The 16,324-nt window shown below is 43.0% G+C and overlaps 1 protein-coding gene across 1 annotated transcript in view; it reads left to right on the forward strand.

Annotated features, from left to right (window-relative positions):
- Positions 1 to 14,665, forward strand: part of LOC135504837 (protein phosphatase 1 regulatory subunit 1B-like) — a 37,403-nt gene extending 22,738 nt beyond the window's left edge. Inside the window, exons 2-5 of the mRNA XM_064923729.1 lie at positions 6,888 to 6,971; positions 8,294 to 8,366; positions 8,974 to 9,105; positions 9,561 to 14,665. Coding sequence (XP_064779801.1) covers positions 6,888 to 6,971; positions 8,294 to 8,366; positions 8,974 to 9,105; positions 9,561 to 9,700 — 429 coding nt within the window. The 3' untranslated portion in view covers positions 9,701 to 14,665. The remainder of the gene's footprint in view (positions 1 to 6,887; positions 6,972 to 8,293; positions 8,367 to 8,973; positions 9,106 to 9,560) is intronic.
- The last annotated feature ends 1,659 nt before the right edge of the window (positions 14,666 to 16,324 follow it).

Below are 16,324 nucleotides of genomic sequence, written 5' to 3' on the forward strand. Positions count from 1 at the left end.
ACAGGGGGGTACCAATACAGAGTCAATGTGGAGACTATATACAGGGGGTACCAATACAGAGTCAATGTGGAGACTATATACAGGGGGGTACCAGTACAGAGTCAATATGGAGACTATATACAGGGGGGTACCAATACAGAGGCAATGTGGAGACTATATACAGGGGGGTACCAATACAGAGTCAATGTGGAGACTATATACAGGGGGTACCAATACAGAGTCAATGTGGAGACTATATACAGGGGGGTACCAATACAGAGGCAATGTGGAGACTATATACAGGGGGGTACCAATACAGAGTCAATGTGCAGGGGCACCGGTTAGTTGAGGTAGTATGTTCATGTAGGTACATGTTATTAAAGTGACTATGCATAAATGACAACAGAGAGTAGCAACGGGTTAAAGAGTGGGAGGCACTGCAAATAGTCTGGGTAGCCATTTGACTAGATGTTCAAGAGACATATGGTTTGGGGGAAGAAGCTGTTTAGAAGCCTCTTGGACCTAGACTTGGCGCTCCTGTACCGCTTGTCGTGCGGTAGCAGAGAGAACAGTCTATGACTTGGGTGGCTGGAGTCTTTGACAATTTTTAGGGCCTTCCTCTGACACTGGCCGGTATAGACGTCCTGGATGGCAGGAAGCTTTGCCCCAGTGATGTACTGGGCTGTTCGCACTACCCTCTGTAGCGCCTTGAGGTCGGAGGCCGAGCAGTTGTCATAACAGTGTAGAAAGGGGGTGGGGCAATGCAAGTAGTCTGGGTAGCCATTTGATTAGGTGTTCAGGAGTCCTATAGCTTGGGGGTCCTAGTGCCTTGTGGTTGGAGGTCGAGCAGTTGCCATACCAGGCAGTAATACAAACCAGTCAGATTGCTCTCGATGGTGCAGCTGTAAAACCTTTTGAGGATCTGAGGACCCATGCCAAATCTTTTCAGTCTCCTGAGGGGGAATAGGTTTGTTGTGCCCTCTTCACGACTGTATTGGTGTGCATAGACCTTCTTCCTTTGTTTGTGATGACCAAGCAACTTGAAGCTCTCAACCTGCTTCACGTCGATGAGAATGGGGGCGTGCTCGGTCTTCCTTTTTCCTGTAGTCCACAATCATCTCCTTTGTCTTGATCACGCTGAGGGAGAGAATGTTATCCTGGCACCACACGGCCAGGTCTCTGACCTCCTCCTTATAGGCTGTCTTGTTGTTGTCGGTGAGCAGGCCTACCACTGTTGTGTCATCGGCAAACTTAATGAGGGTGTTGGAGTCATGCCTAGCCGTGCAGTCATGAGTGAACAGGGAGTGCAGGAGGGGCTGAGCACACACCCCAGAGGGGTCCCTGTGTTGAGGATCGGCGTGACGGATGTGTTGTTACCTACCCTTACCACCTGGGGTGGCCCATCAAGATCCAGTTACAGAGGGAGGTGTTTAGTCCTAGGGTCCTGAGCTTATTTATGAGCTTTGAGGGCACTATGGTGTTGAACGCTGAGCTGTGGTCAATGAATAGCATTCTCACATAGGTGTTCCTTTTGTCCAGGTGGGAAAGGGCAGTGTGGAGTGCAATAGAGATTGCATCATCTGAGATCTGTTGGGGCTGTATGCAAATTGGAGTGAGTCTAGGGTTTCTGGGATGATGGTGTTGATGTGAGCCGTGACCAGCCTTTCAAAGCACTTCATGGCTACAGACGTGAGTGCTATGGGTCAGTAGTCATTTAGGCAGGTTACCTTAGTGTGCCTGGGCACAGGGACTATGGTGGTCTGCTTGAAACATGTTGGTATTACAGACTCGGACAGGGAGAGGTTGAAAATGTAATTGAAGACACTTGCCAGTTGGTCAGCGCATGCTTGCAGTACACGTCCTGGTAATCCATCTGGCCCATGTGGCCTGTTTGAAGGTCTTACTCACATCAGCTGCGGAAAGCGTGATCACACCGCCTTCCAGAACAACTGATGCTCTCATGCATGTTTCAGTGTTATTTTCCTCGAAGCGAGCATAGAAAGAGTTTATCTTGTCTGGTAGGCTTGTGTCACTGGGCAGCTCTCGACTGTGCTTCCCTTTGTAGTGTGTAATGGTTTGCAAGCCCTGCCACATCCGACGAGCGTCAGAGCCAGTGTAGTACGATATACAGAGTCAATGTATGGGAGTACAGGTTAGTTGAGGTAATATGTACATGCATACGTATATGACTATGCATAGATAATAAACAGCGAGTAGCGATAATGTAAAAAAAGAAATGTGGTGGTTAACTGTTCTTTCTTTTCCACCATCGGAAGTACAATATTTGTCATAGCTTTTGGTCATCTTGTGAGCTTGGTCAGCTGAATTTCTGTGAAAGCACTTTCAGAAAGCTATCTAGTAGAAGTAGCTGATCTAAGAAGTAATTTTGGTGTACGCTTGTTAATGTGTGTTATCTGTCATACACACAAACCTAATCCTCTAAACTTTAATAAACTCTGCTTGTTCTTTATCTGCTTCTGTGCTGTTTCTATAACGACACAGGGCGAGACCCAGATGCAGGAGGCAGATGGTTTGAGATGGTTTGAGTCTCTGATATTTATTAAAACACAAGGGACAGGCAAAAGGCAGGTCGAGGACTGTCAAAAGTTCATTAACCAGATCGGAGTCCGAAAGGTACAGGGCGGCAGGCAAGCTTGAGGTCAGGGCAGGCTGAATGGTCCGGTAGGCGGGCTCAGTGTCAGGGTAGGTAGAAAAGGTCAGAGCCGGGAGGGCTATAAAACAGAGACTTGGAAAAACGGGAGCACGGAAGAAACACGCTGGTAGGCTTGATGAGACAAGACGAACTGGCAACAGACAAACAGAGAACACAGGTATAAATGCACTGGGCATAATGAGGAAGATGGACGACACCTGGTGGGGGGTGGAGACAAGCACAAAGGCAGGTGAAACAGATCAGGGTATGACAGTTTCCCTTTAACTTCTTGATACTACCCATCCCGTATCCGGGATCGTGAATACAGCCTCAGGCTCATTAGCATAACGCAACGTTAACGATTTCTGAAAATCGCAAATGAAATGAAAATAATGTGCCTGCTCTCAAGCTTAGCCCTTTCTTAACAACACTGTCATCTCAGATTTTCAAAATATGCTTTTGAACCATAGCAAATCAAGCATTTGTGTAAGAGTATTGCAAGCTAGCTTAGCATTTTGAGTAGCATTTAGCACGCAACATTTTCACAAAAACCAGATAACCAAATAAATAAAATCATTTACCTTTGAAGAACTTTGGATGTTTTCAATGAGGAGACTCTCAGTTACATAGCAAATGTTCAGTAAAGAATCTTTGTGTAGGAGAAATCGCTCCGTTTTGTACATCACATTTGGCTACCGAAACGAACCGAAAATTCAGTCACCAAAACGTCAAACTTTTTCCAAATTAACTCCATAATATCGACCGAAACATGGCAAACGTTGTTTAGAATCAATCCTCAAGGTGTTTTTTCACATATCTCTTCATTGATATGCCGTTCGTGGAAGCCTGCTTTCGTCTCAGAATCCCATGGAAAAATACCAGCAGCTGAAAATGACGCACCAAATTTCGACGGAGGACACCGGGCGGACACCTGGCAAATGTAGTCTCTTATGGTCAATCTTCCAATGATATGCCTACAAATACGTCACAATGCTGCAGACACCTTGGGGAAACGATAGATAGGGCAGGCTCATTCCTGTCGCATTCACAGCCATATAAGGAGACAATGGAAAACAGAGCCTCAAAAATCCTGCTCATTTCCTGGTTGCAGTTTCATCTTGGTTTTGCCTGTAGCTCCTGTTCTGGGGCACTCACAGACTCCAATATCTTTGCAGTTCTGGAAAATTCAGAGTGTTTTCTTTCCAAAGCTATCACTTATATGCATAGTCGAGCATCTTTTTGTGACGAAATATCTTGTTTAAAACGGGAACGTTTTTCATCCAAAAATGAAATAGCGCCCCCAGAGTTTCAAGCGGTTAATGGGCCGAGAACCTGTGTAACGTTTAGATGTTAGAATTGTAATAATAAATATATATATATTTGCTAATGTGTTGTCTGGTCCGTTGCATTGCTCAGAACTGTTGACCCAACTCAATAGGCGGCCTATCATGAACGGTCTTCTATTCTGGTTGAGGTGTTCCCTCACTTAACAGTAGGCTTAGTCTGGTAGTTGTGCAATTTTAGCTAACCCTAGTCGGCAGGTGTTACTATAATATACTACTCATGTCCGCAAAAACACTTTAGTAAATACTGCAGTAATGTCTGCAAAAACACTCCAGTATTCTAGTCATGTCTGCGTAAATACTACAGTCATGTCTGCAAAAACACTCCAGTATTCTAGTCATGTCTGCGTAAATACTACAGTCATGTCTGCAAAAACATTACAGTAAATAATATAGTATGCTACAGTCATGTCTGCAAAAACACTACAGTAAATACTACAGTGCCTTGCGAAAGTATTCAGCCCCCTTGAACTTTGCGACCTTTTGCCACATTTCAGGCTTCAAACATAAAGATATAAAACTGTATTTTTTTGTGAAGAATCAACAACAAGTGGGACACAATCATGAAGTGGAACGACATTTATTGGATATTTCAAACTTTTTTAACAAATCAAAAACTGAAAAATTGGGCGTGCAAAATTATTCAGCCGCCTTAAGTTAATACTTTGTAGCGCCACCTTTTGCTGCGATTACAGCTGTAAGTCGCTTGGGGTATGTCTCTATCAGTTTTGCACATCGAGAGACTGAAATTTTTTCCCATTCCTTCTTGCAAAACAGCTCGAGCTCAGTGAGGTTGGATGGAGAGCATTTGTGAACAGCAGTTTTTAGTTCTTTCCACAGATTCTCGATTGGATTCAGGTCTGGACTTTGACTTGGCCATTCTAACACCTGGATATGTTTATTTTTGAACCATTCCATTGTAGATTTTGCTTTATGTTTGGGATCATTGTCTTGTTGGAAGACAAATCTCCGTCCCAGTCTCAGGTCTTTTGCAGACTCCATCAGGTTTTCTTCCAGAATGGTCCTATATTTGGCTCCATCCATCTTCCCATCAATTTTAACCATCTTCCCTGTCCCTACTGAAGAAAAGCAGGCCCAAACCATGATGCTGCCACCACCATGTTTGACAGTGGGGATGGTGTGTTCAGGGTGATGAGTTGTGTTGCTTTTACGCCAAACATAACGTTTTGCATTGTTGCCAAAAAGTTCAATTTTGGTTTCATCTGACCAGAGCACCTTCTTCCACATGTTTGGTGTGTCTCCCAGGTGGCTTGTGGCAAACTTTAAACAACACTTTTTATGGATATCTTTAAGAAATGGCTTTCTTCTTGCCACTCTTCCATAAAGGCCAGATTTGTGCAATATACGACTGATTGTTGTCCTATGGACAGAGTCTCCCACCTCAGCTGTAGATCTCTGCAGTTCATCCAGAGTGATCATGGGCCTCTTGGCTGCATCTCTGATCAGTCTTCTTCTTGTATGAGCTGAAACTTTAGAGGGACGGCCAGGTCTTGGTAGATTTGCAGTGGTCTGATACTCCTTCCATTTCAATATTATCGCTTGCACAGTGCTCCTTGGGATGTTTAAAGCTTGGGAAATCTTTTTGTATCCAAATCCGGCTTTAAACTTCTTCACAACAGTATCTCGGACCTGCCTGGTGTGTTCCTTCTTCTTCATGATGCTCTCTGCGCTTTTAACGGACCTCTGAGACTATCACAGTGCAGGTGCATTTATACGGAGACTTGATTACACACAGGTGGATTGTATTTATCATCATTAGTCATTTAGGTCAACATTGGATCATTCAGAGATCCTCACTGAACTTCTGGAGAGAGTTTGCTGCACTGAAAGTAAAGGGGCTGAATAATTTTGCACGCCCAATTGTTCAGTTTTTGATTTGTTAAAAAGGTTTGAAGTATCCAATAAATGTTGTTCCACTTCATGATTGTGTCCCACTTGTTGTTGATTCTTCACAAAAAAATACAGTTTTATATCTTTATGTTTGAAGCCTGAAATGTGGCAAAAGGTCGCAAAGTTCAAGGGGGCGAATACTTTCGCAAGGCACTGTACATTAATTTCTTCAAACACTACCATAAAGTACAGTCATGTCTGCAAAAACACTACAGTAAATACTACAGTATACTAGTCATGTCCGCAAAAACACTATGGTAAATATAGTATACTACGGCCATGTCTTCAAAAACACTACAATGAATACTATAGTATATAAATGTAATAACAGAGGAGTGTTTAGACCATAGTATAAGTATTTTTTATGTGTACTCTCCTTCCTCCACCAGCTCTTCCCCTGGGCCAGGTCAGGAGGAGAGTCAGTGGATACAGCATGTATGAGGGAGGGAGATGGAGCAGGCAAGTGAGACAGCAATGGATGTAGACTGGACTTGAAATGAGTGGATGAGAGTTGATGGACTAACTGTCTGCCTGTCTGACTGACTAAAGAACAGGGGGAGAGGCTGTAAGATTGTCCAAGACTATTTGTGAAGAGAACTGGAAGTGCATCAGAGGAGGGAAGGAACAGCCAGGATTAGGCTGTGGTGGAAAAAGCACAAGATTACAGAGGCTGAGGATAAGGAAATAAAGCAAAATAGTGGAGGGAGCTGTAATCCGGCTATCTCGATCCCAGCAAGACTCATAAACCAGGACGTGCATTTTCAACATGATGTAATCCTGATTTTGGACAATCCAGGGCCCAAATTTCTGAATAGTGTTACATCACGGGCTGGCATGCCTTGTCTCGTTCACTACTACAGAACTGCAGTAGTTGGTCACTCAAATTTTCACTTGGTCATGCATTGCCAATTAAATGAAAATTGGAATGAGGTGGAATTTAGGATTCACCCATAAGCACTTTGAGAGATTGAATCCAAACAAATGCTTTCACTTTTGTTCAGATTCGAAGGCGGAGACCAACACCCGCTACGCTATTCCGTTTGACAGACCAACCGTCTCCCGAGGAGGAAATCGACAATCACCAGGTAAAACAGCACCACCTTAAATGCCTGCAAGTACTATCACACCACTAAACCTACATGCAGTCCTTGAAGTACTAACCACAACATTCAATTACATTATGTCAGCAGTGGTCCCCCAATTCTTGTTCTGGAGAGCAATGGGTTGTGCAGGATTTTTTTATCAAGCCCAGCTCTATCACACCTGTTAAAACTGGAACAGATGTGGGATCTTAATTTGCTACAACAGGAAAATAATCCTGAATCTAAAACAGGACGGGGGGGGGGTTCTACTAAACTAACATACGGAATTGTTTTAAGATCCTTTAGCTATGACTTTTAGGACCCTTTTAGCCTGTAGAAACACTTTGAATAGCTGATTCACACATGGAATAACCGATACTGGAAAAATACATCAAAAGAAGGTATGTTTTAAAGTGTCTGTCCTATATCTGAGAGGTATAAGGAAGATAGGGAAGCATTTTTTGTTACTTTTTTACCCATATTAAAATAAAACATTTGGGCACTAAACTACTTCCATATACACTTCCATAAATGTTTGACACTAGTACCGGGCTACCTTCAGACAAGCAAAATGGACACCATCGTGTTCGTGAGAGTCTTATCTTTCCATATTGGTCATATTAGTTTTGGAGGCCAAACCATTTGTTTTCGTGAGAATATTTCTCAAGGTCTGACAAACACCACTGCAGTTCGGCCACCTTCCACCGCATTGGCGGATGTGGTGGATTGAGGCGCAGCCCATGCAAAAAGACATCTGCATCTTAAAACGGATTTTGATGGGGATTGTTGATGCTAATTCGATTTCTGTGAGCACGCACATTGACTCTATTGACATTTTTGTAGTGGTTGATACATTTATCGTAAGGGAAAATCAAGTCTGAAATTTCAAAGTGGAAATTACAAACGTCAGAAGCCTTTTTAAACTTCAAATACACTACACGTTTTAATATTCCTGCATTGCAGGAAGGTTTTACTGCAACAGGGCGATCAAATGAAGATCCTACATCTGTACATGTCTTATCAAGACTGATTACTTGAATCAGGTGTTGGACTGTAACTAATGTCTGCACACTTTGTGGCTCTCAAGAACCAGGTGTGAAGACCCTAACATGATGTGACAATCTGTTGTGGTTGTCTCAGTTTTCATTTGAGAGCAAGGCACCGTTTTCTTAGGCCAATGTGTTGGATATGCAGTGAGTTAGTCTGATGCAGCCTAAATGGCACCCTGATCCCTATATTGCACACTACATTTGGCCAGTAGTGCCTTACATAGGGAATAGTGGTCCTTTGTAGATTTGACATTGTTTTTCTCTTTACCTGCATAGTGGGTCATTGGGGAAAATGGCGTCCTCACCAAGAACATCAATGCGCATGTGTACCAGCCTCCATCACTCAAAGGTAGGTTGACTATCCATCATCTTATTATGTAAACAGTGACCCATAAAGCATTTGGGAGAGTTGAGGAAACCACTTCCTGTCTGTAGCCATGTTTTCTGGCCTGGGATTAGTCTATATCTGTCTTGACTGAAAGGGTTTTAAGTGGAAATGGCTTAATCATGAGGTGTGTGTGTGTTGGGTTAGTTTGTGTGTGTGCGTGTGTGTGTGTAAGTGAACGTGTGTGTGAACGTGTGGGTGTTGTGAGATTAGGGGCAGAGACAGCTGTGAGTCTCCACTGCTCTGGATCATCCAGGATTATAGGATGGGGCACACAGCTGCAGTGCAGACAGGCAACATCGCACACACTCTCACATGACCCGTTCCTTATGATATAGTATATTTACTATTAGCAATACCTGAAGCCGTGCATTAAGTCTCGTGTCCCGATCTGTTTGTCCGTCCATTTCTTTCTGTGGCTGCATACTAAAGTACAGTTTGTCATTTTTGGCATAGCTGATCTTAAAACTGTTTTGGTTCTAAAAACTATTACCCTCTTTTCTGTGCCTGTCTGTCTGTCTGTCTGTCTGTCATTCTGTCTGTCTGCCTGTTTGTCTGTGTGGTTTCACAGCTGTACAGAGGATGGCTCAAGCCCGCATGAAGTCTCTGGGAACCTGTGGCCCTGAAGAGACAGATGACTTCTCTGGGGAGGAAAGCGTGGACTGTGAGGAGAGCCTGGATATATCCCCTGTCTCCACCACTGGTGAGAGAAGCACAACATGGGTGTTATGTCCCAAGTCCCACGCAGTGTGCACATGTGCACCCCTTCCCACACTCGCCAATTTCAAAACATTGGATTGGTGTAAGCATGGGATAGAGGGAGTTTCCACAACTTCCACACCAGTGCTTTATTTTTAAATGCAGCAAGTGAACAAGTGTACACTTAAGGCTGAAGGGTAGAGAATTGGAACGCAGAGGAGTATCAGCAGAAATACTCTATCGCTCGCTTGCACGCACGCACTCACAGACAAATACATGCTCTAGCTCACTCACTCACTCACTCACTCACTCACTCACTCACTCACTCACTCACTCACTCTCTCATTTACTCACTCTTGAAGGTGCAATCTGTTAGTTACTACAAAAACATTTGGCTAAGAAGCAAAACAAACAACATTTGACAGTACACCTTTAACAATAGCCTATTCCTCTTCCCAGGGTCAAGGGTCAATTCAGAAGGAAGAATTGCCCACTTTCTTCACCTGAGAGTCCCACACGGAGAGGAGGAAGAGGAGCTGGATGATGAGGAGAAGAGGGGAAAAGGTGGACCAAGGAGGACAAAGAAGAAGGGAGAATAACAGAGCGCTGTGTGTTACAAAGAGGAGATTCAGATTCTGTGGCAAAAGATGATTGACGATCCAGACTGATGTTTTCTAATTATTATATAAAGAGTGTGGAGAAAATATCTAAATACGTGTGTGTGCATGCGTGTGTGTGTTTGTGCAGTTGTGTGTGTGTGTGCTTGCTTGCATTTGTGTGTGTGTGTGTGTGTCAGTGGAGGTTCCTCAGAGGAGGAAGGGGAGGACCATCCTCCTCAGTGAATTTCATAAAATTGTAAATTGTAAAACATTCAAAAAGTTAGTATTTTTAGATAAAACAATACTAAATACAATCACGTCACCGAACAATTGATTAAAACACACTATTTTGCCAAGAAGGTCTCCAGTAGCCTCAACAGCACTGTGTAGGTTAGCACCATGGTGTAGCCGGAGGACAGCTAGCTTCAGTCCTCCTCTAGGTCCTGACTTCAATACAAAACCCAGGAGGCACAAGGTTCTCAACCCACCCATAGACTTACACAGTAATTATGACAACTTCCGGAGGACATCCTCCAGCCTATCAGATTTCTTGCAGAATGAACTGACATGTTGTCCACCCAATAAAATAATCAGATAAGTAATCTAGTACTGAAATCATAAGCTACAGCTCGCTAGCACTGCAGTGCATAAACTGTGGTGAGTAGTTGACTCAAAGAGAGAGAAAAGACAATAGTTGAACAGGCATGAAAACATGTATTTCTTTCAAAATGAAGGAGAAGCAAAAGAGAAATAGAGAGAGATTTTGTCATTTTTTGTTCACTTTCAATTTCACTTAGTTAGCAAATGCAGCTAGCTAATTTAGCCTACTGAAACACACTGTTCAAACAGAGGGATGCTATGTTAGCCAGCTGGCTATGACTATCCAATACAAGACTGGAACTCTTCCAAGTCAAGGTAAGCTTTTGGTATTACTCATTTATTGCCACCAGGGCCCTGTACACTAACGTTACTGTGTGATTGTCGCGGGTTTACTAATGGGTTGGTTCTATTAACTATGACTATGACTATGATGCTACTTTAGCTAATATGGTGACAACGATGTAGGCTGTGTGTAGCGGTTCAGCTTGGAAAGGTTTTTTACTGTTGTGCATTGAAGTCCATAGGCGAAGGGACAAGATTAGAGGAGGAGAGCGCGGACTATAATGCGGCTGCTATGAAAGTGAACTGTGTTTACGCGTGTAATTCGTTCTGCCGATTCTGTTGAAATATGCTTATTAAACGGAAGCAAACGGAAAAAAACGGGGATAGACATACTTGAATTTGTCCAATAGAAACTCTCGTTTGCAACTGTTGGACTAATGATTACACCCTATATCAGCTGGTATGCTGATATAGGTGGTATTGTGCAAGGTGGCATTGATGTCGCTGTCTGTTGCCTCAAATTTGTCTCTCAACCTGTGTGCAGCAACGTCATGATGGGTATAGGGAAAAGTATTCTAGTATCACGTAGTGGCCTAAACCTATTGCTGTTACATTGATCTAGGTGAATGGAATATGAACGAGAGTCATCCAATATGCTGTGATATAAATAAATCGTCCTCCCTCGTCTTAAACGGTACTGACCGCCACTGGTGTGTGTGTGTGTGTATGTATGCCTATCTTTGTGCGTCTGTTTGTATGCATGTGAGAAAGAGAGAGACACAGTGAGAGAGAAATAAAACGAGAGAGAGAAAAAGAGAGAGTTCTAAAGTGTTCAAACTGAATGGTAGTGTTCCAGACAGCACTTCCTTATGAATTCCAGATTGCAGACATCACTGTCTGAGGAACAGTCTTCACTGTCGGAGGAACAGTCTTGGTGGCTGTGCAGCCACAGAGGGGAGACAATGCTTATCATTATCATGCTTAGGTCCATGCTTTTTGTTGTGGAAATGAAGGAACTGTCATTTGACCTGTATTCCCAGCATTATCCTCTAGTTGTTGCAGGCATAAAATCCTAGGAAATGTTCTGTAATTGACACAAGCTGTCTCGAATCAATCAACCAACCAGTCAATGTCTGGTTGTGCATGTGTGTTTGGCAGGGGATGGCCTGAGCCAGGGGAGGCGTGGCTCTGCGAATCTCAATCACACAAAACCTATTATTTGTCAGGGAATACTGTTTGTAGATCAGTAATGCTACACCTCACTTTGCTTAAGCTGATCCTCTCAAATGGACTCGGAAGTTGTAGCTAAAAATTGGTCAGTTAAGGGAAGTAGTCAATTTAACCAATCATAGAAGTATATTGGGGCCAATTTTAGGGGTGGCCCAGTCCGGGACTTGAACCCGGGTCCAGCAATTGTTAAGCCAACAATTCAACAGTTAAGGTGTTGGCTTGACAGTCGCTGAACACAGGTTTGAATCCGGGGCAGGGTTACGCCCAGAATTCACAATTCATTTCAATTTCACTCATTCATTTACTCCACCAATAAGCACGGGATTGAGCTGCTTGTTATGGAACAGGTAAACTAGTTGTTTACATGTTTGATTGTTAAGTGCAGGCATGAGAAGTGACTGATATTTCATGGGTGGGGAGAGGGAGCGAGAGAAAAGGGTGGACATGGATGGGGTTTTGCTTGAAGTACTGAACATCATGACGTGAATAGGATTGTGTTTAGTCTATTACAGGCATCATCACTTCACTGACTTACGAATTCTACACTAGACATTAGGAATACACTCTATTTGGAACAAAAAATAATAACCGGTTCTCAAGAGATGAAAGTATCGGTTCTGTTGCAGAACACTGGAGATCACTCTTGTTTGTTAAAGTGGTGAGGTTAATCATTTGGCTCACAATTAAAGGTTTTTATTTACATTTACTAACACCAATGACACTTGGAATTTAGACACACCAAATGATCAATGAAATCTTCAAATGTATGACATACTAAAAGGGTGTGATTAACTAATAATTTTATTTAATATCGACCCCTCCCCCAATAACAGTTTGCCACCGGAGGGAATGCTCAAGGTTCTTGTATATCTTTGTAATGAGTGATATTCAAGGCAGTAACACCAATGAAATAAAACTTAGGGACACATATTATATTGGTTTTAATATCATTCCTATAAAAGTATTCTAATAGCATTCTTTGTTTTTATTGATTTATACAATATTTAAATAACTTTGTTTACTTTCTAGCATTTAAAATAATTGATAGATATCTCTAAATCCCCAAAACATGTCACTACTACTCTACTCATCGCTACTGGGACAAGCCAATTTGCTTGCCCTAACGACTTTAAACAATGCATACAGGGCATTCGGGAAAGCATTCAGACCCCTTGACTTTTTCCACATTTTGTTACATTACAGCCTTATTCTAAAATGGATTAAATCGTTTTTTTCCCCTCACCAATCTAAACACAATACCCCATAATGACAAAGCAAAAACTGTTTTATAGGAATTTTTGCAAATGTATTATAAATAAAAAACTGAAATATGACATTTACATAAGTATTCGAACCCTTTACTCAGTACTTTTTTGAAGCACCTTTGGCAGTGATTACAGCCTCGAGTCGGCTTGGGTACAAGCTTGGCACACCTGTATTTGTGGATTTTCTCCCATTATTCTCTGCAGATCCTCTCAAGCTCTGTCAGGTTGGATGGGGAGCGTCACAGCACAGCTATTTTCAGGTTTCTCCAGAGATGAACGATCGGGGCTCTGGCTGGGCCACTCAAGAACATTCAGAGACTTGTCCAGAAGCCACTCCTGCATTGTCTTGGCTGTGTGCTTAGGGTCGGTGTCCTGTTGGAAGGATAACCGTTGCCAAAGTCTGAGGTTCTGAGTACTCTGGAGCAGGTTTTCATCAAGGATCTCTCTCTGTACTTTGCTCCGTTTATCTTTCCCTCGATCCTGACTAGTCTCCCAGTCCCGGCCGCTGAAAAACATCCCCACAGCATGATGCCATCACCATGCTTCATCGTACGGATGGTGCAGGTTTCCTCCAGACATGACGCTTGGCATTCAGACCTAAGAGTTCAATCTTGTTTCATCAGAGCAGAGAATCTTGCTACTCATGGTCTGAGAGTTCTTTAGGTGCCTTTTGGCCACTCCAAGCGGGCTGTCATCGGCTTTTTACTGAGGAGTGGCTTCCGTCTGGCCACTCTACCATAAAGGCCTGATTGGTGGAGTGCTGTAGAGATGGTTGTCCGTCTGGATGGTTCTCCCATCTCCACGGAGGAACTCTGGAGCTCTGTCAGAGTGACCACTGGGTTCTTGGTCACCTCCCTGACCAAGACCTTCCTCCCCTGATTACTCAGTTTGGCAGAGCGGCCAGCTCTCGGAAGGGCCTTGGTGGTTCCAAACTTCTTTCATTTAAGAATGATGGAGTCCAGCTTCCTAGGTGGTGCAGTGGTTAATGGCGCTGTACTGCAATGCCAGCTGTGCCACCAGAGACCCTGGGTTTGCGCCCAGGCTCTGTCGTGACCGGGAGGTCTGTGGGGCGATGCACAATTGGCCTAGCGTCGTCCGGTTTAGGGAGGGCTTGGAAGGTGGGGATATCCTTGTCTCATCGTGCACCAGTGACTCCTGTGGTGGGCCATGTGCATTGGACACTAACCAAGGTTGCCAGGTGCACGGTGTTTCCTCTGACACATTGGTGCGGCTGGCTTCCGGGTTGGATGCGCGCTGTGTTAAGAAGCAGTGCGGCTTGGTTGGGTTGTGTATCGGAGGACGCATGACCTTCAACCTTCATCTCTCCTGAGCCCGTACGGGAGTTGTAGCGATGAGATAACATAGTAGCTACTAAAAAAACAATTGGATACCATGAAATTGGGGAGAAAAAGGGCAAAAAAAGAATGATGGAGGCCAATGTGTTCTTAGTGATCTTCAATACTGCAAACATATTTTGGTACCCTTCCCCAGATCTGTTTTGCACTGACATGCACTGTCAAATGTGGGACCTTATATTGACAAGTGTGTGCTTTTCCAAATCATGTCCAATCAATTGAATTTACCACAGGTTGACAAGTTGTAGGAATCAAGTTGTAGGAGTCTCATAGCAGAGTCCAAATACTTATTTAAATAAGGGATTTCTGGGTTTTTTAATTATACATTTGCAAAAAATTCAAAAACCTGTTTTCGCTGTGTCAGTTTGGGGTATTGTGTGTAGTTTGAAGAGGAAATGTTTTTATTTAATCCATTTTAAAATAAGGCTGTAATATAACACTGTGGAAAAAGTCTCACTTTAGCAGAGTCCAAATAAACAAAAAAACTTATTTAAATTTTTAAGTGGATGGTTCGGGGGACACGTTTTTTAATTATACATTTGCAATAAAATGGCCTGGAATGACCATTATATAGTTTCATCTGCTTTGATATGTAGAAGTTGTATTTTTATTTTATTTTTAACTTTGTTGAAAGGGGTACTGAACTCACAGTGCATGCTCTGTGCACAGTTAGCATGTAGCCTAGCGTGTTGTGCATGGTACTGAAGAAAAGTGAAAGTCATGTTTTGTTTAACCATGTCTGCATATTTAAAGTATATGGATACTCCAATGTCTGTTAACAATACAATTTCTATGTTACTATAATGTGTGTGGGTGCTTTACATTCCCTGCACAGTCTGTATTATATTACTGTTGGCCACTAGATGTCAGTCTACGTTGGTAGCAGGACAAATAATTGACACTATACTCCCCCTCTTCTCAAGTCAGTGCATCTGATTTTCAGTGTAGGGTGAAGTTGCCCCCTATGCACTGATCTTGGGTCAGTTTTGCATTTACTTCACTAATGGTTAAGGTTAGGATTAGTGGAGGGGAAGCTAATCCTAGATATGTGCCTGGGGGAAACTTCAGCCTGGGTCATGATTCTCTCTTATCAGGGACTGATTCAGACCTGGGACACCAGGGCTGAGTTCACGCAGGCTGCCCAATTCTGACATGTTTTTTCACAAATCGGCCTTTTGACCAATCAGATCGGCTCTGAAAAAGATCTGATCTGATTTGTCAAAATACCAGTTAGTGGGAAAAAATATAATAATTGGGCTGCCTGCCTCTCATACAGTATGACTAATAAAACCTTACCTTGAACTTGCACGTGTATAAAGCAGCCTATGTGATTGGAATCTGGCCAATCCATGATATTAAAGGAATAATTCAGCCAAATTACACATTTACAGATTTGTTTCCTTATCTATAGTCAGGGAGAGACTGCAATTGGTTTTGCAAAACAAGTAACTGCCAGCAACTGATAATATTTAGGAAAACTAATATTCAAACACCACTAAGTCAATGTCCCACCAGTGAGCATGTGTTACGTTTCATAACCCAAATCATCTCAAAGTAACTTCAAGCTGCACAATACATTTCGGGAATGAATTTGACGTCTGCTTTCAGGTCATTGAGTCTAATTAACGTCCATTATTTCTTTATCTGTCCTCTCTTTTTCCATCTGTCCATTTCTGCTCTATTCTCATTGCTTGTTTCTTATCTTCCTCCTTTCTCTACCTCCCTACTGCTCGCTGTCTATCTCTCCATCTCCCTCTGTCCTAAGGGGAACCCAACTCGTACCTGGCTCTGTGTGTGTGTGTGCGTGTGCACAGAGCCTCCTCTTCCTATAGGCAGACTAAGCGCTGTGTGTAGGGCCCCTAACCACTAGGGAGCCAGACCATTTAAAAAAA

Source organism: Oncorhynchus masou, chromosome 18, assembly GCF_036934945.1.
Source record: "Oncorhynchus masou masou isolate Uvic2021 chromosome 18, UVic_Omas_1.1, whole genome shotgun sequence".
NCBI classification, from domain to species: Eukaryota; Metazoa; Chordata; class Actinopteri; order Salmoniformes; family Salmonidae; genus Oncorhynchus; species Oncorhynchus masou.